This window comes from Chelonia mydas, chromosome 7, assembly GCF_015237465.2.
Source record: "Chelonia mydas isolate rCheMyd1 chromosome 7, rCheMyd1.pri.v2, whole genome shotgun sequence".
NCBI lineage: Eukaryota > Metazoa > Chordata > Testudines > Cheloniidae > Chelonia > Chelonia mydas.
In genome coordinates, this window is record NC_057853.1 from 119,307,734 (window position 1) to 119,322,752 (window position 15,019).

The 15,019-nt window shown below is 47.0% G+C and overlaps 1 protein-coding gene across 9 annotated transcripts in view; it reads right to left on the minus strand.

The window, feature by feature from the left end:
• Window positions 1–280: 280 nt before the first annotated feature.
• The window catches only part of WBP1L (WW domain binding protein 1 like), an 81,428-nt gene continuing 66,689 nt past the window's right edge, over window positions 281–15,019 (minus strand). For all 9 annotated transcript variants that reach the window (XM_037905867.2, XM_037905866.2, XM_037905870.2 and 6 more), the window contains 2 exons: window positions 4,197–4,358; window positions 281–2,516 (listed from right to left, as the gene is read on the minus strand). In XM_037905867.2, the coding sequence (XP_037761795.1) occupies window positions 1,765–2,516; window positions 4,197–4,358 (914 nt within the window). In that variant the 3' untranslated portion in view covers window positions 281–1,764. The remainder of the gene's footprint in view (window positions 2,517–4,196; window positions 4,359–15,019) is intronic.

A 15,019-nucleotide genomic window follows, 5' to 3' on the forward strand; every position in this document is an offset into this window, starting at 1 on the left:
CATCCTATTGTAGAAATTGCAATTCTAGTTCCAGTGAACATCTGCTTAATGTAAGGCTGTTTGTTGGGGGAGGGGAGAGAAATGGCTGCTCTTTAAAAAATGTTGCCCATTACAGATGAACAAGCAGAAACTAAAATGCACCATCTTCAGTAGAGAGGTAAAGTATTTAAATGAGAAACCTTGAACAATCCATATTTGTTACCAGCAGAACATAGTGTATGTCAAGTAAAATGTAAACACGGATTTTTGTTCTCCGTTCACAAAATGACACACACGCGAGTTATCAGAAAAGGTGTTATATTTGGTTTCCACGTTACTGAAAACTGATTTTGGTTTCGATCAATCAAATCTGAATGCCTGCGTTAAGGTTTCAATTTCCCTCCATAACAATAATGATCGAGATGACCATAAGTAAAGGAAAGCTAGAGGGGAACCCAAGCACACTTCATATATAGATTGAGTCCTGCCCTCTTCCACAGGAACGCTCCAGGGAATGTTCGTTTCAGCTGTTTGTTTTTTTTTTCCTTCCCTTTATACTAACAAAAACTCTACTGTTTATTAAAGCAAAGCTACAGTAAATTTTCTTGCAGTCGTACAGCAGGTTTCATATTACCAGTAGGACATGCATGAATGTATTGCAGTCACACACACACGCTCAGACATTATACAGTAGCCAGTTGCCACCTTAAAAAAAAAAGAAAAGAAAAAACCCTAGACATTCATTTCTTTTAAGTGGTCAGCGTTAGAATCGCACCAAACTTTTGGATTAAAAAAAAAAAAAGAATACTGCACAGGTCTCCGCTGTAAGTAATCCTTTTGCAACAGACGGAGGTTCTTCTCCATTTGTTCAACATGCATCACTGAAACTTGAAGGCACACTGGCCAAAGACAGCCCTGGTTTTTGTTTTATCATCTTAGCTAAAGTGCTGCCCTAAGGGTACAAAAATAAAATGAAAAATAAAAAAAAGGCCAAACCTTTTGCAGCACACAAGCTGAATGTCATGTAGAGAGACCACAGTACTTGGAAAGGCAGCCCAGCTGCCTGGATTCTAACTCATAGCTGTGCTCTGAGAGGCATTGATTAAAGGAATATATTTGCCTTTAAAAAAAAAAAAAAGTACGTAAAGGCAAACTCTGCGACCCTTTTTGTAACTTGCATGCTATAGACTAATATTCTGTCTGGAAGAAACTGGTCCTTCAGTTACCAGCATCAAGTGGGGAATCTCCTACACCACTACCTGTTGCTGAAGCACCAGAGATTACAGCACTGTTCTGATTTAGTGATTTATTGTTTGGGGGAAAACTTGGATTATCTCTACTCCCTCAAGAGCACTAATCAAACCAGAACTCTTGGGCTGCTGACTGCCAGTGCTATCAGAAGCTGTGTGCTTCTGGGAAGACACCTGGAGGGTGGAGCCATACTGTATTTCTTATCCTCACAGGGTTAGACTTGCTGAGCTTTATGACTTGCAAGATAAAGCAGGTTTTGGAAAACTAAAACCAACCAAACAGTAATAATCCACCACCAAAATCATCATTAGGAAAGTTCCATTTTACAAAGGTCTCGTTTTGAAACTGAAGTCCCTGCTACGTGTAGGCGGAGGGATGCGATTTTAAAAAAAACAGGAGCAGTTGCCCACCCTCCCAAGCAGTGCTTTTGGGGATATTCCCAAAATTACATCTGGGGGGGGAAAAAAGCTTGTGTGACCTTTTTTAAAGTTGTTCTTACTCCTTTTATAGACTCTCCCTTATGACTCAGCCACTTTAGCTGGGAGGGTGATTGGTATGAGAGTTTGGAGAGTCCTGCTCGTTTATGGTGTTCAGGAGGACACACACCGGCTGCTGAGGCAGATGGTGGTGGTTATGTTCACGGTGCTGCTCCTCGGAGGCACTGAAAAGCCCTTCTTCCTCATCCCCATGGAGGCGGCCACTGCAGCTGTCACAGAAGTCCAGAGGCCCATCCAAAGTATCGTCAATGAGCCCATCAAGCTCCTTGAGGTCATCGTCATGGTGGCCCCGGTTGCAGACGCAGACTTCAATTCCCGAGTCGCCAGTGAAACGGCGGTGTCTGCTGGGTGTCTTGTCCTTGGCATCGGGAATAGCCCTGTTATGGTCGAAGCTTTCACAGCTGTAATCTTTAAGCAGTTCCTCCTTGCTCTCGGAATCCTTATGCGGGAAGGACACAGGATCGGCCATCTCCTCCAATTCAGGGCCGGTGCTGGAGCTGCCTGGCTCGGTACCCTGCATTTTGGTTACAGTTTGTTCAGCCAGTGTCATGGAGGATTCAGGGTCCCGGACACGGAGGGACCCAGTGCTGTCAGTGCGGCTGTTAGTGCCACCTGGCGGTGGAGGAGAGCTTGTCTGTGCGGGCTGGAGGTTTCTTGGCGTATCTGGGACTGTGCTGTTGCCACCCGCTGGGACGCACTGCTGATGTAAGGCACTATATGGTGGGGGAGGGGTTGGAGGTCGGTTCACCACTTCCTCATAGGGAGGCAGTAAATAATTTGGCAAAAATCCTAAAATCGGGAGGTAGAAGTTATTTCATGTGCAATTTCATGAAATTTGTTATTTAAAATAGATCAATGTCATTCACGTAATTTATGATACTTTGCCCATCTCTAGCAGCTTCTAAACCAGCGGTTCTCAAACTGTGGGGTGGACCTACAGGGGTCGCCAGGGCTGGTTTAGACTTGCTGGAGCCCGGGGCCAAAGCCCCACCACCCAGAGCCAAATCCCGAGGGTTTTAGCCCTGGGTGGCAGGGCTCAGGTTACAGGCCCTGCTGCCTGGGACTGAAGCCCTTGGGCTTCGGCTTTGGCCCCTCAGCCTGGGGCAGTGTGGCTGGGTTTTGCCCCCCTCTTCTCCCCCAGGATGGTGGGGATCAGGCGAGTTCAGGCTTTGGTCCCCACTCCTGGGGTTGTGTAGTAATTTTTGTTGTCAGAAAGGGGTCGCGGTGCAATGAAGTTTGAGAACCCCTGGATTCTAAACCAAGCAACAATGAGTTAGCATCATCCCCTACGTGAGGAGGTAATCATCACATTTTAGAGAATGGGAAACTGAGGCACAGAGAGAACGTGACTAGATCAAGGTCAGAGGGAGTCTGTACAGAGCTGGGAATAAAATCCAGATCTCTTGACTCCCAGTCCCATGCTTTAGCTATTAGACCACCCTGAACAGTGCACTATAAATTACAGCAGAGAATAATCCTGTATTGGTTGCAGGAAACTGACTAGGTGACTTCACAGATTGCTAGGCTGGGGTTCTCTAATCACTGGTGTTTACATTTCCAAAAAAAAATAAAATCAAAGATTTCACCCCCCTGAAGCTTTTTGCATCTGTAAGAGGAGGCAGCAACTAGAATAAAATTAAGAGACTTGGCCCCTATGTTGTTTTAATATTGGATTCAGTATTTCTGGTGTGGCCAGAATGAAACCCTATCACCACGAGTGGCGAGGGGAACACTATATTTGTGCTTATAATGGACCCACAAATCAATTAAAGGTTTTCCTAAGGAGACAAAACAGGCTGAAGTGGACTGAATTAAGCAACTGATCAAAACACTCTTTAAACAGTATAACTTCAAGGGAAATGTCCTTATATCATAATGCATCAGGGCAACTGCACTCTCTCCTCTTTCTGCCAGTATAGCTCCCACAGATGCAGTAACAATGAATCTGTTAACTCACTGGAAGTCTAGCATGGTCTAGTAGGCAGAGTATAGGATTGGGAACCAGGAGGGTCACACCTGAGTCATCATTCCCACCTGGCCCCTGGGTGACCAATCTCTGTCAAGCCACTTTCTTTACCTCAGTCAAACCAGCTGCAAAAATAGGTTACATAGCAGGCGTATCAAAGAAAGATCGCTCCAAGCTCTCCTGAATACGGTCTTTTAAAAACCTTTCCATGGCTCCAGGAAAAGGTACAGATAACCCAGGAGCAGAAAAATGACAGGGATAAAGGCCCTGTTGCTGGCACAGTTCTGCTTCCAGAGTCAGCAGGGCCACATGTTCCAGGCAGCTAGAATTTACCTCCTTCTCTCCACAAACCACAAGTTAGGCAGCAGCAGCCCCCAACCTCTCCCTCTGACCCAGCAGCTTCTCCCCTCCTCCACCCGACATGGCGAATTCTTTGGTCTTTACTCTTTCAAAAGCCAGCCTGCTCCCTGTTGCATCTAGGAAGATCTGTAGGAAGTACATACGGAAATAAAATGGCAGAGCTGAGTAGTTATGGGCTTCCCGGTAAGCAATCAGGTTAATCTCGTGTTGCCGCTGCTGTGCCTGGAGGCGGTGTTTGGCACGCCGATGATGGCAAACGCAACAGCAGCTAAGTATGATGATGATAGTCCACACCAGCCAGAACCCTGGGAACAAACAGGGAGGGAAGAACCGGTTATTCACAGTGCAATTCATTTCCGTGGGGGGGAGAAATGCGAAGTACACACAAGATGCAGTGGAAAAGATTATGGGATAATATTTAAAGCAATGAGGTGCAAACCTAAAGCTGCAACGTCTGCAGATGTTCTGTATGTTACACTTGTGTTCAAAAATATACAGGTTACAACCAGGCTCCACAGCGATATATTGACCCTAACAACAAACTGGGCAATTTTATACGTGCTTCAGCACTCGAAAGAGCAGAGTTCTGGGAGAGATCACGAACATGCTGGGGACACAGCTCCAAGCTGTCCAGGCACCACGCTTCCTGTCAAACATCTCACCCATCATAAATGTTTGTTCTAGGCAAAAAATACGGTTCCATATAGAGCTGATGATGGCAAAACAGATGACTCTAGACCAGAAGGATACTTCAGCTTCAAACGATAGATCTCACCCAAGCAGCAGTATACATCAGCACTGAGTTTCTCTTTTCCCCGGGGGTGCCGCGCCCCCACTCCTCTCCCTCCCCTGAGGCCCCGCCCTTGTTCCACCTCTTCCTGCCCCCGCTCTGACCCCTCCCCAGTCCCCAGCCTGCTTGCTGCTCTCCCCCTTGCCCCAAGCCCCTCCCCTAGCTGCCAATCAGCAAATTGGGGGCGCCTTCAAACAGCTCTAGCTGGTGGGTGCTGAGCACCCACTATCTTTTTTCTGGGAGCGCTCCAGCCTCGGAGCGCCCATGGAGTCGGCGCCTATGGCAGTATATGAAGGGCCCTGACAAATGTTAGACTTCCTTTGTAATCTAAGGACAGAGAATAAGTCTGATATTGATCTGACTGGAGACTAACATTTCTCATTAGTAAATTACCGAATATGTAAACTTTGGTGTAACCTGGCACACATGAAGAGGGTGGATGAGGATGACGACCTTGAGGACTTCACCTTCTGTGGCTGCCTAAGAGATGGGATATGGAAGGCTCTGGTGAGAGGAGACAGGTGGGGGGGACTAGGGCTCGTGCCTCCTGCATGGCATGGAGTTGGAACAGGGAGCCACAGCAGCGCCAGCCCCCACAGGGCCTCCCGGGGTCTCAGCTGGGGCTAGCTCTAGGGCAGTGTTTTTCAAACCGTGGGTCGCCTTGCTTTGGTCATCACCGCCAACCAGGACGTTAAAAGTCCCATTGGCAGGGCTGCCCAGCTAAGGCAGGCTAGTGCCTACCTTTTCCGACACTCCGCTGTGGCCTGGAAGCAGCCAGCAGCGGGTCCGGCTTCTAGGCAGGGGGACCACGGGGCTCCGCGCGCTGCCCCTGCCCCGAGCACCGGCTCCGCACTCCCACTGGCTGGCTTGGGGGAGGGGTGGGAGCGGTGCCTGCGAGCGAGAGTGACACGGAACCAGACCTGCTGCTGGCCACTTCTGGGGTACAGCGTGGTCCATGGTGCACCCCAGCTGAGCCGCTGACCGGGAGCTGCCGAAGGTAAGTCCGTGCCCCAACCCCGCGCCCCAGCCCTGAGCCCCTCCCACACCCCAAACCCTTCATCCCCAGCTCCGTTGGGTTGTGGGCATCTACAATTTTCTTCAACTAGGTCCCCAGTAAAAAAGTTTGAAAACCACTGCTCTAGGGTGCAGGGCTCAGACCTCCCCACTCTGGTATTAACGAAATGGGTGTGAATTGAGTTGTTCACAAAAAGCAGATCTTTTTCTCATGACAGAAGCAAGCAGGGAGCAGGCAACAGAATACTGGCATAGCATGTCATCACTTTATTTTGTATTCCTTTAATTGCACAGGCTGAAAAATTAGCTATTGAATTAAGAAAAGATTGACACACACCCAATGACAGCCAAATGTCTCCAAAGACCTAACTGGAAATTCAACCCTGTGGGATAGGCCTCTCCTGGGATTAGGAGGAATAGGGGTTGGGGGGAAGGAGGCTATCCACCCCCTGTTGGAGGGTAAAGGACCCTGCAGCCCCCCTCCCCCCATCCTACTGCAACTGTGGCTGCAACTTCTGAAAGAACTCAAAACTTTTTTACATGCTTACTTAGGACACTGAAAAACTCCATAAAGGCCCAAAAATCAGTGAGAGGCGAAGTTTGTTTTCGTACATTTCCCTTTTGTTTGAATTCCCGTGAAGTGAGTAACAAACTTCTGAAACGTAAAACAAAATTTCCTTTTGGAGTCCAGCACTTTTGATAATCCAAAAGGAAACTTTTCAAAAAAACCCACACCAGTGTTTTCCACTGGTTGTGGTCACTCCTGCTTTCATTTCTCTCATTCTGGACAACATAAAGTCAACCGTTCAAACTCTTTGGTTTTTGTGCATTAACACAATGCTTTTTCACAAGGGAATTTTAAAACAAAACTCTTTTTATCCACCTCTCTCCAAAAAGCAAACCTGCCCCAACCACTCTACACCAGGACAATATTTCTAGAAATATCTGTTTTACATAGGATTCCGCCTTGCTAGCCACAATGTTTAGGGGTGTTTGGTTCAGATTCATCTCTGGTTTATTCTTTTTAAACCTAATTTTTGGCCTAACTTACTTAGCAGCGCCCCTTTACAAATACACACACACACACGCACACGCAGGTGCTGAGAGCATCTGCATAGTTAAGGTTTACTTTTAGAAGGTGGGGAGAGGGAGGAAGAAAAACCTAGAAATCTCTGGAATGAGCAATCATTCATTCCAAACTTAGGACAGAAAGTAGTGTACCCACAGCACTAACTTTGAATAATTTAATTGTACTCAGTTCAAACAAACAAATACAATCTACTGTGCCTCCAAGCTCTTAGAATGGCGCCTTGTCTTGACAATGGGAGATACACAAATCAGCCCAAATTCCTATCTTGGCCAAGCAGATGAAGTACTGGATCTCTCTTTCATTATACAATTAGATTTCCATTCCTCTAGGAAAATTATCTTGTGCCCAGAAGTGTTGATGTTTTAGGATGCTGCATCTCCCGATATCTGTAGGTAAGTCCTGTTTAAAGCTCCCATGCAGTTTTTCTAGCTAGTCTACTCTGCCGGGCTTACTGTAAGGGTGACAGAAAAGAATGTGAAAACAACGAGGAGTCCTTGGGACACCTTAGAGACTTATTTGGGCATAAGCTTTTGTGGGCTAAAACCCACTTCATCAGATGCATGGAGTGAAAAATACAGTAAGCAGTATATATATGACAGAATGTGAAAAGATGGGAGTTGCCTTACCAAGTGGGGGGTCAGTGCTAACAAGGCCAATGCAATCAAGGTGGATGTCGCCCATTTCCAACAGTTGACAAGAAGGTGTCAGTGTCAGCTGAGGTAAAATGACTTTTTGTAGTGACCCATCCACTCCCAAATTTGTTAGTCTCTATGGGTATATCTACACTATGACATTAAGTCGAATTTATTAGAAGTCGATTTTTTAGAAAGCGATTTTATACAGTCGATTATGTGTTTCCCCACTAAGCGTATTAAGTTGGCGGAGTGCGTCCACAGTACCGCGGCTAGCGTCGACTTTCGGAGCGTTGCACTGTGGGTAGCTATCCCACAGTTCCCGCAGTCTCCGCTGCCCATTGGAATTCTGGGTTGTGCTCCCAATGCCTGATGGGGCAAAAACATTGTCGCGGGTAGTTTTGGGTACATGTCGTCAGTTGCCCCTCCCTCCGTGAAAGCAATGGCAGACGATCGTTTCGCAACTTTTTTCCGTGCGGGCGCCATATTGCTTTCAGCAGCCAGTGCAGTAGGTCTGCAAACCATCGTCATCATCCACCGCTTCCGCTACCACTCTGCTCTCCTGGTGGTCTCTCAGGGCCGCTTCCGCTGCAACTCTGCTCGGCTGCTCTTATCTCGCCATACCACGGCAAGCGTGCAGCCTGCTCAACTGTTGTGTCCTGGCAGCAGACGGTGCCGTAGGTCTGCAAAACTGGTCATCCAACCACTGCTTCCCTGCACCTCTGCTCTCCTGCAGACGCCATACCATGGCAAGCATGGAGCCTGCTCAGATCACTGCGGCAGTTATGAGCATTGTAAACACCTTGTGTATTATCATGCAGTATATGCAGAACCAGAACCTGCAAAAGCAGGTGAGGAGGCGATGGCAGCGCGGTGATGAGAGTGATGAGGACATGGACACAGACTTCTCTCAAAGCACGGGACCCGGCAATTTGGACATCCTGGTGACAATGGGGCAGGCTCATGCGGTGGAACGCTGATTCTGGGCCCGGGAAACAAGCACAGACTGGTGGGACTGCACAGTGTTGCAGAGCTGGGATGATTCCCAGTGGCTGCGAAACTTTCGCATGCGTAAGGGCATTTTCATGGAACTTTGTGACTTGCTTTCCCATGCCCTGAAGCGCAAAAATACCAAGATGAGAGCAGACCTCACAATTCACAAACGAGTGGCGATAGCCCTCTGGAAGTTTGCAACGCCAGACAGCTACCGGTCAGTCGGGAATCAATTTGGAGTGGGCAAATCTACTGTGGGGGCTGCTGTGATCCAAGTAGCCAACACAATCACTGAGCTGCTGCTATCAAGGGTAGTGACTCTGGGAAATATGCAGGTCGTAGTGGATGGCTTTGCTGCAATTGGATTCCCTAACCATGGTGGGGCGATAGACAGAACACATATCCCAATCTTGGGACCGGATCACCAAGGCAGCCAGTACATAAACCGAAAGGGGTACTTTTCAATTGTGCTGCAAGCACTGGTGGATCACAAGGGACGTTTCACCAACATCAATCTGGGATGGCCAGGAAAGGTACACGACGCTTGCATCTTCAGGAACTCTGGTCTGTATGAACAGCTGCAGCAAGGGACTTACTTCCCAGACCAGAAAATAACCGTTGGGGATGTTGAAATGCCTATAGTTATCCTTGGGGACCCAGCCTACCCCTTAATGCCATGGCTCATGAAGCCATACACAGGCACCCTGGACAGTAGTAAGGAGCTGTTCAACTATAGACTGAGCAAGTGCAGAATGGTGGTAGAATGTGCATTTGGAAATTTAAAAGCGCGCTGGTGCAGTTTACTGACTCGGTTAGACCTCAGAGAAACCAATATTCCCATTGTTATTACTGCTTGCTGTGTGCTCCACAATATCTGTGAGAGTAAGGGGGGAGACATTTATGGCAGGGTGGGAAGTTGAGGCAAATCGCCTGGCTGCTGATTACGCACAGCCAGACACCAGGGTGGTTAGAAGAGCACAGCAGGGTGTGCTGCGCATCAGAGAAGCTTTGAAAACCAGTTTCATGGCTGACCAGGTTCACTCTACTTCCCTGTAAGCCAACCGCCCTCCTCTCCCCGCTTTGATCACTGCTTGCAGAGGCAATAAAGTCACTGTTGTTTCAAATTCATGCATTCTTTATTAATTCGTCACACAAATAGGGGGATAACTGCCTAGATAGCCTGGGTGGGGTGGGGGACGAGGGAAGCACCAGGTGGGGTGCGGGAGGAGGGAAGGACAAGGCCACACTGCACTTCAAAACTTATTGAATGCCAGTCTTCTGTTGCTTGGGCAGTCTTTTGGGGTGGAGTGGTTGGGTGCTCGGAGGCCCCCCCGCCCCACGTTCTTGGGCGTCTGGGAGAGGAGGCATTTCGTCTTTTGGAATGGAGTTCTGATAACACAGATTTGTCTCCCCATACAGCGATCAGATTCAGTACCTCCAGTTTGGTCCATGCTGGAGCTCTTCTGCGATTCTGGGACTCCATGGTCATCTCTGCTGATGAGCTCTGCATGGTCACGCCACGATGGCCAAACAGGAAAATGAAATTCAAAAGTCTGCAGGGCTTTTCCTGTGTACCTGGCCAGTGCATCCGAGTTGAGAGTGCTGTCCAGAGCAGTCACAGTGGAGCACTGTGGGATTGCTCCTGGAGGCCAATACCGTCGAATTGCATTCACACTAACCCAAATTTGACCCGCTGATGTCAATTTCAGCGCTAATCCCCTCGTTGGGGAGGAGTACAGAAATCAATTTTAAGAGCCCAATAAGTCGAAAACAATGGCTTCGTTGTGTGGACGAGTGCAAGGTTAAATCCATCTAACGCTGCTAAATTCGACCTAAACTCCTACGACCTAAACTCGTAGTGTAGACCAGGGCTACGGCTACACTTCCAGATGTAGAGCGCTTTGAGTTAAATCAGTCTTCATAGAGCGCAGTAGGGAAAGCGCTGCAGTCTGTCCACACTGACAGCTTCAAGAGCACTGGCGTGGCCACATCTGTGGCACTTGCAGTGGCATTGGGAGCGGTACATTATGGGCACCTATCTCAGCATGCAATTGATTGCAACGTGCTTTTCAAATGGGGGGGGTGGAGTGTGACAGGGAGTGTGTTGTGTGTATGTGGGGGGACAGAGCGGATTTTTGGGGTGCTGAAAGCATGTCAGTATGCTGTCTTGTAAGTTCAGACAGCAGCAGACTCCCCCTCCTCCCCGCCTCTCTCTCTCTCACACACACACAGCATTCCACAGTAATGCTTTGTCTCGGCGCCAACTTTCAAAGGGCATATCCGCATTCCTAGGCAAGTTCAAAACAATGAGAAGAGTGGCCACTTGACTTAAGGGGATTATGGGACGTTTCTGGAGGCTGATCAGAGCACAGTAATGCAACACCTTGTTCACAGTGAAGCCCGGGCGTTTCACCCACTACGCACCAAGTATTAATCTTCTTGCTGAGGTGGAGTATCAGGAGCCCTCTAGCCATGGAGTCAGAGAGCTCTACGTGTCTTGCCAGTGTGGATGGGGAGTGAGCTAGGGCACCCAGGACTGCTTTAATGCGCTCTAACTCACAGGTGTAGCCAAGCCCTATGGTGCCACAAGGACTCCTTGTTGTTTTTGCTGATACAGACTAACACGGCTACCACTCAGAAAAGAGTGTGAACTTTTGAGTAACAAGAGTGACAAGGAACGCCTGTGGCACTCAATGTTCCATCCTGATGTCAGAATTTTGGTATTTCTCTCTCCCCAAAAAGAAAATGAGTACTTGTGAAACCTTAGAGACTACCAAATTTATTTGAGCATAAGCTTTCGTGAGCTACAGCTCACTTCAACGAAAGCTTATAGTCAAATAAATTCGTTAGTCTCTAAGGTGGCACAAGTACTCCTTTTCTTTTTGTGGATACAGACTAACACGGCTGCTACTCTGAAACCTCTCTCCCCCAGTCACTCCCACTCCAAAGAGACCTTTATCCAGAGTACTGAGGATTGCCCCACTCCAATCTCCAACACTGCTTGGAGGGACTGATTTGCAATCAGCACCTTTCTGGCTGAAGATGAATGGACAGAACTCCTCTTGAAAGAGATGCTATCCACTCACTCAAGCCCTAGCTAGACTAGGAAGTGAGGAACCAGTCATTGAAATCAGGTCTTTCACATAGCATCATTATGGAGCCAGCACCATGGCAGGCCTAGATTTCATTTAATCTCGAGAAGAAAAGAACAAGAAAAGAGGAGAGGAGAGAGATGCAGAGAAAGTCATCCACAGCCATACTCAAAAAACAGCTGCGAATTACACCCACCCTTTTCCAACTGTTACAGGGTTGTTAAAATAAACACAGAAGCAGATTACTGTAGTACATTTTATCAGTTAATTTCCCCAAGAATTATTCCCATACTGGTAAGCTGTGCATGTTCAGTTAAGATGTGCTGGAGAGATGCCACTGTTAAGCAATTGCAGCTGAGACAGCAGAATTCTTCTATTGGGATAGCTGCTCCCTCCCACGTCTTAGTCCTCCAGATACAAATCAAATATTTCTAAATAAATCTTATTGCAAAGGAACCCAAAGTGCTTTACAAGACAAACTGATAGACAAGCTGGATGGAGGGGCTCAAGTAAAGCACAGTTACCTCTGGGGTGAAGTGTGGCAACTGAACAACACAGCAATATCACACAACAGTTCAAGATAGTAAATTAATGCTGGATTCCACTGAAACTGCAGGTGGACTTTGAGGGAGGCAGAACATAATTAACTTGCCTGTCATCCGACCAATACACCACACCCTATTCTTATTTAAAGGATCATGGGATTGTTCTTGACCAGAAGCAGTCAAGACTTCTGCTGTATTCCTCATATGAATTTCTGGAACCAGAGCCAGCAAACACCACGCGGAGGGACTGGTTCACTGACCACCAACACTTCTTGCATCCTGTAGGTATTCATATGTGGCCTCCCCGCCATGCCCCTATTACTGACTCAGCCCAGGCCAGAATAGCTTGTTAGATGAGAGGATCATAGTGCAAGACGTTAAAAGTTGCAGGCCATAAAAATCTTAAAACCTAGCAAATGTGTAGTGCAACGATTTATTTGAAGTGAAGTATGACTATAAGGCTAGTAAGATACACTGAAAATACTGTGCTTCAGAGAGGGGAAAAGCACATTAGGGAGTGAACTATATGTGAGTGAACTGAGTGTTGACTGACCTGGAACGAGCGACTGTGAAAATGTGAACAGAAACACATGCAGGATCATGAACAGAATAGGTTGTTCTTTCTGGAGGTGGGGGAGAGTAGGGGATTTCCAAAGTCACCCACACAAGACTGGCCACATAACAATTGTCAGAAAACCCACAGAGATGAGAAATGGTGAGAGAATGATCTGTTGGTTGACTGGTGGCGATCCTGAGCTGGCAAAGCATGGCTGAGCACAATGGCAGCAGCTGCACTCCTAATCTGGAGAAACATTCATAGATTCCAAGGCCAGAGGAACCATTATGATCATCTAGCCTGACCTCCTGTATAACACAGGTCACAGACCTTCCCCAAAATAATTCCTAGAGCAGAGCTTTGAGAACGACCACCAATCCTGTAAGTATGGCCTGCATTTTGTTTCCTACCCTTGGAACATGAACACAAAAGAAAACGTGTTTTCCATTATGCACAGGATAAAATATACTTCTGGAGGGACTAAATAAAAGCCTTGCAAGTGTTGTTTTAAAGACAGAGAGAGCAAGTCTACCTCATACAAACAATGGGGGAGATATTCAAAAGGCAAAATAGAAGTCTGGCACCCAACTCCCAATGAAAGTCAATATAAGTCAGGCACCTACCTGCCCTCTGTGCCTTTGAAAATCTTTCCCTGATGTGTTTCAACAACTTTCTCCCTCCCACGTGGAAGATACCCGCTGGCTTCATTTTGGGCTGAGCAAAATTATCCTTCCAAGGAAGGTGATAAAAGAACAGGCAGGGATCAGGCTACCCTGAGATGGAAAGTGCCTTCTTTGGAAGAATGACCAATCACTTCTTGGCCTATTGGTCGATGGCATCAAGATCTTTCAAATAGACAGAAATGACAGAGCGGCTCATATTCTTGGTTAAAAAGATGTACAGGACAATCATCAAATTCACAGAAGTTTCTGAATATTTCTCAGTTTACTGAAACAGTTCTGTCAAAAACAGAGGCTGCCCTCATCTCAAAAAAGGTCTGCCTCTGAGACATACTGGTATCAACAGCAATCTGTGGAGGATATGGCAATAGTGATGCAATCAAAAGTGTTTATTGCATCAGTAACAGCCAGGGAGTTAAGTTTTTCCACAAGAGCTCTGTGCCACATAGTGTCAAAAGCTTTTATTAAAAGATATTAAAGACAATGACATTAGTTCCATACACAGCATCAAACACACTGTCCCGGTAACAACAGTATGAATTCTGAGCTTAAGACAGCCAAAACAGGTGCCATACTAGGATTTTTGTGGGTGGAGGTTCTGCTCCCAATACAATCAAACCCTTTTCTGCTACACATCGGTGTCTTTGGAGATAGAAATCAGGGATGGGATGGAACACCTACTCCTCCTAGGAAATAGTAACCACGTCAAACTACCACTCACAGAGTCAGTGTTCCCTATAAAATATTCTGGGCCAATGGCCATGGAATTGCCAGATTTTTTTTTTTTTTTTCGAAGCCTAACCTATAACAACATTTCACCAAGAGGGGAGGAGGTCATTTTCTGTCTGACAACAGGAGGCACAAATACCATGTTCACCAAGGGCAACATTCCAAGCAAAGATTTCACTGAGGGAAGCTCCTTTTATCCAGTACAAAATGGAAAACCTGTTTTCTTTTGTGTTCGTGTTGCAAGGGTAGGAACAGAATAATCTGCCCTAGAGATCACAGTAATCTTGGGTAAATGCCACTGTTCTGTTGGCAGGCAACTCACTAAGGCCAAGCCAAAATACACCACAGAGTGCTTCTCTGTCTGACAAGCACGTTGGGTAATGATCTTGGCTTCACAATATCTGGTCCAAACAGGAGGGGATGTGGGGCAGTTTCACTGACTGAAAGGCATACTTCCAAGTAGCAGCATCTTCCTCAAAGATGCTTGAATAAAAGCTAGTTGAAGGGTCAATATTTTTATCACCCAAGAATGGGAGACCACTTTAATCAATGTTGCAAGCTTGGTGCACTGGAGTTTTGCAGATTGTGTCAGGAAAAGACATCTCTGATCACAAAGGCCATGTCAATATCCTGCCTTTTCAGAGAAGAAGCTGCTCCAAATCAGTGGCTGTCTCTTAAGAAGGGATTATGAGGCGACTGACAATGTACGTTATCATACAACAGCTGAAGCTGCCAAATGTAACAAATACTTGTAGAGTGGAATCGTCAAAACTCCAACCCGTTTTTTTGCCCTCAGAGCTGCTGACTTGAACATGTGGCGATGGAGGTTAACTGCAGCTAATTCT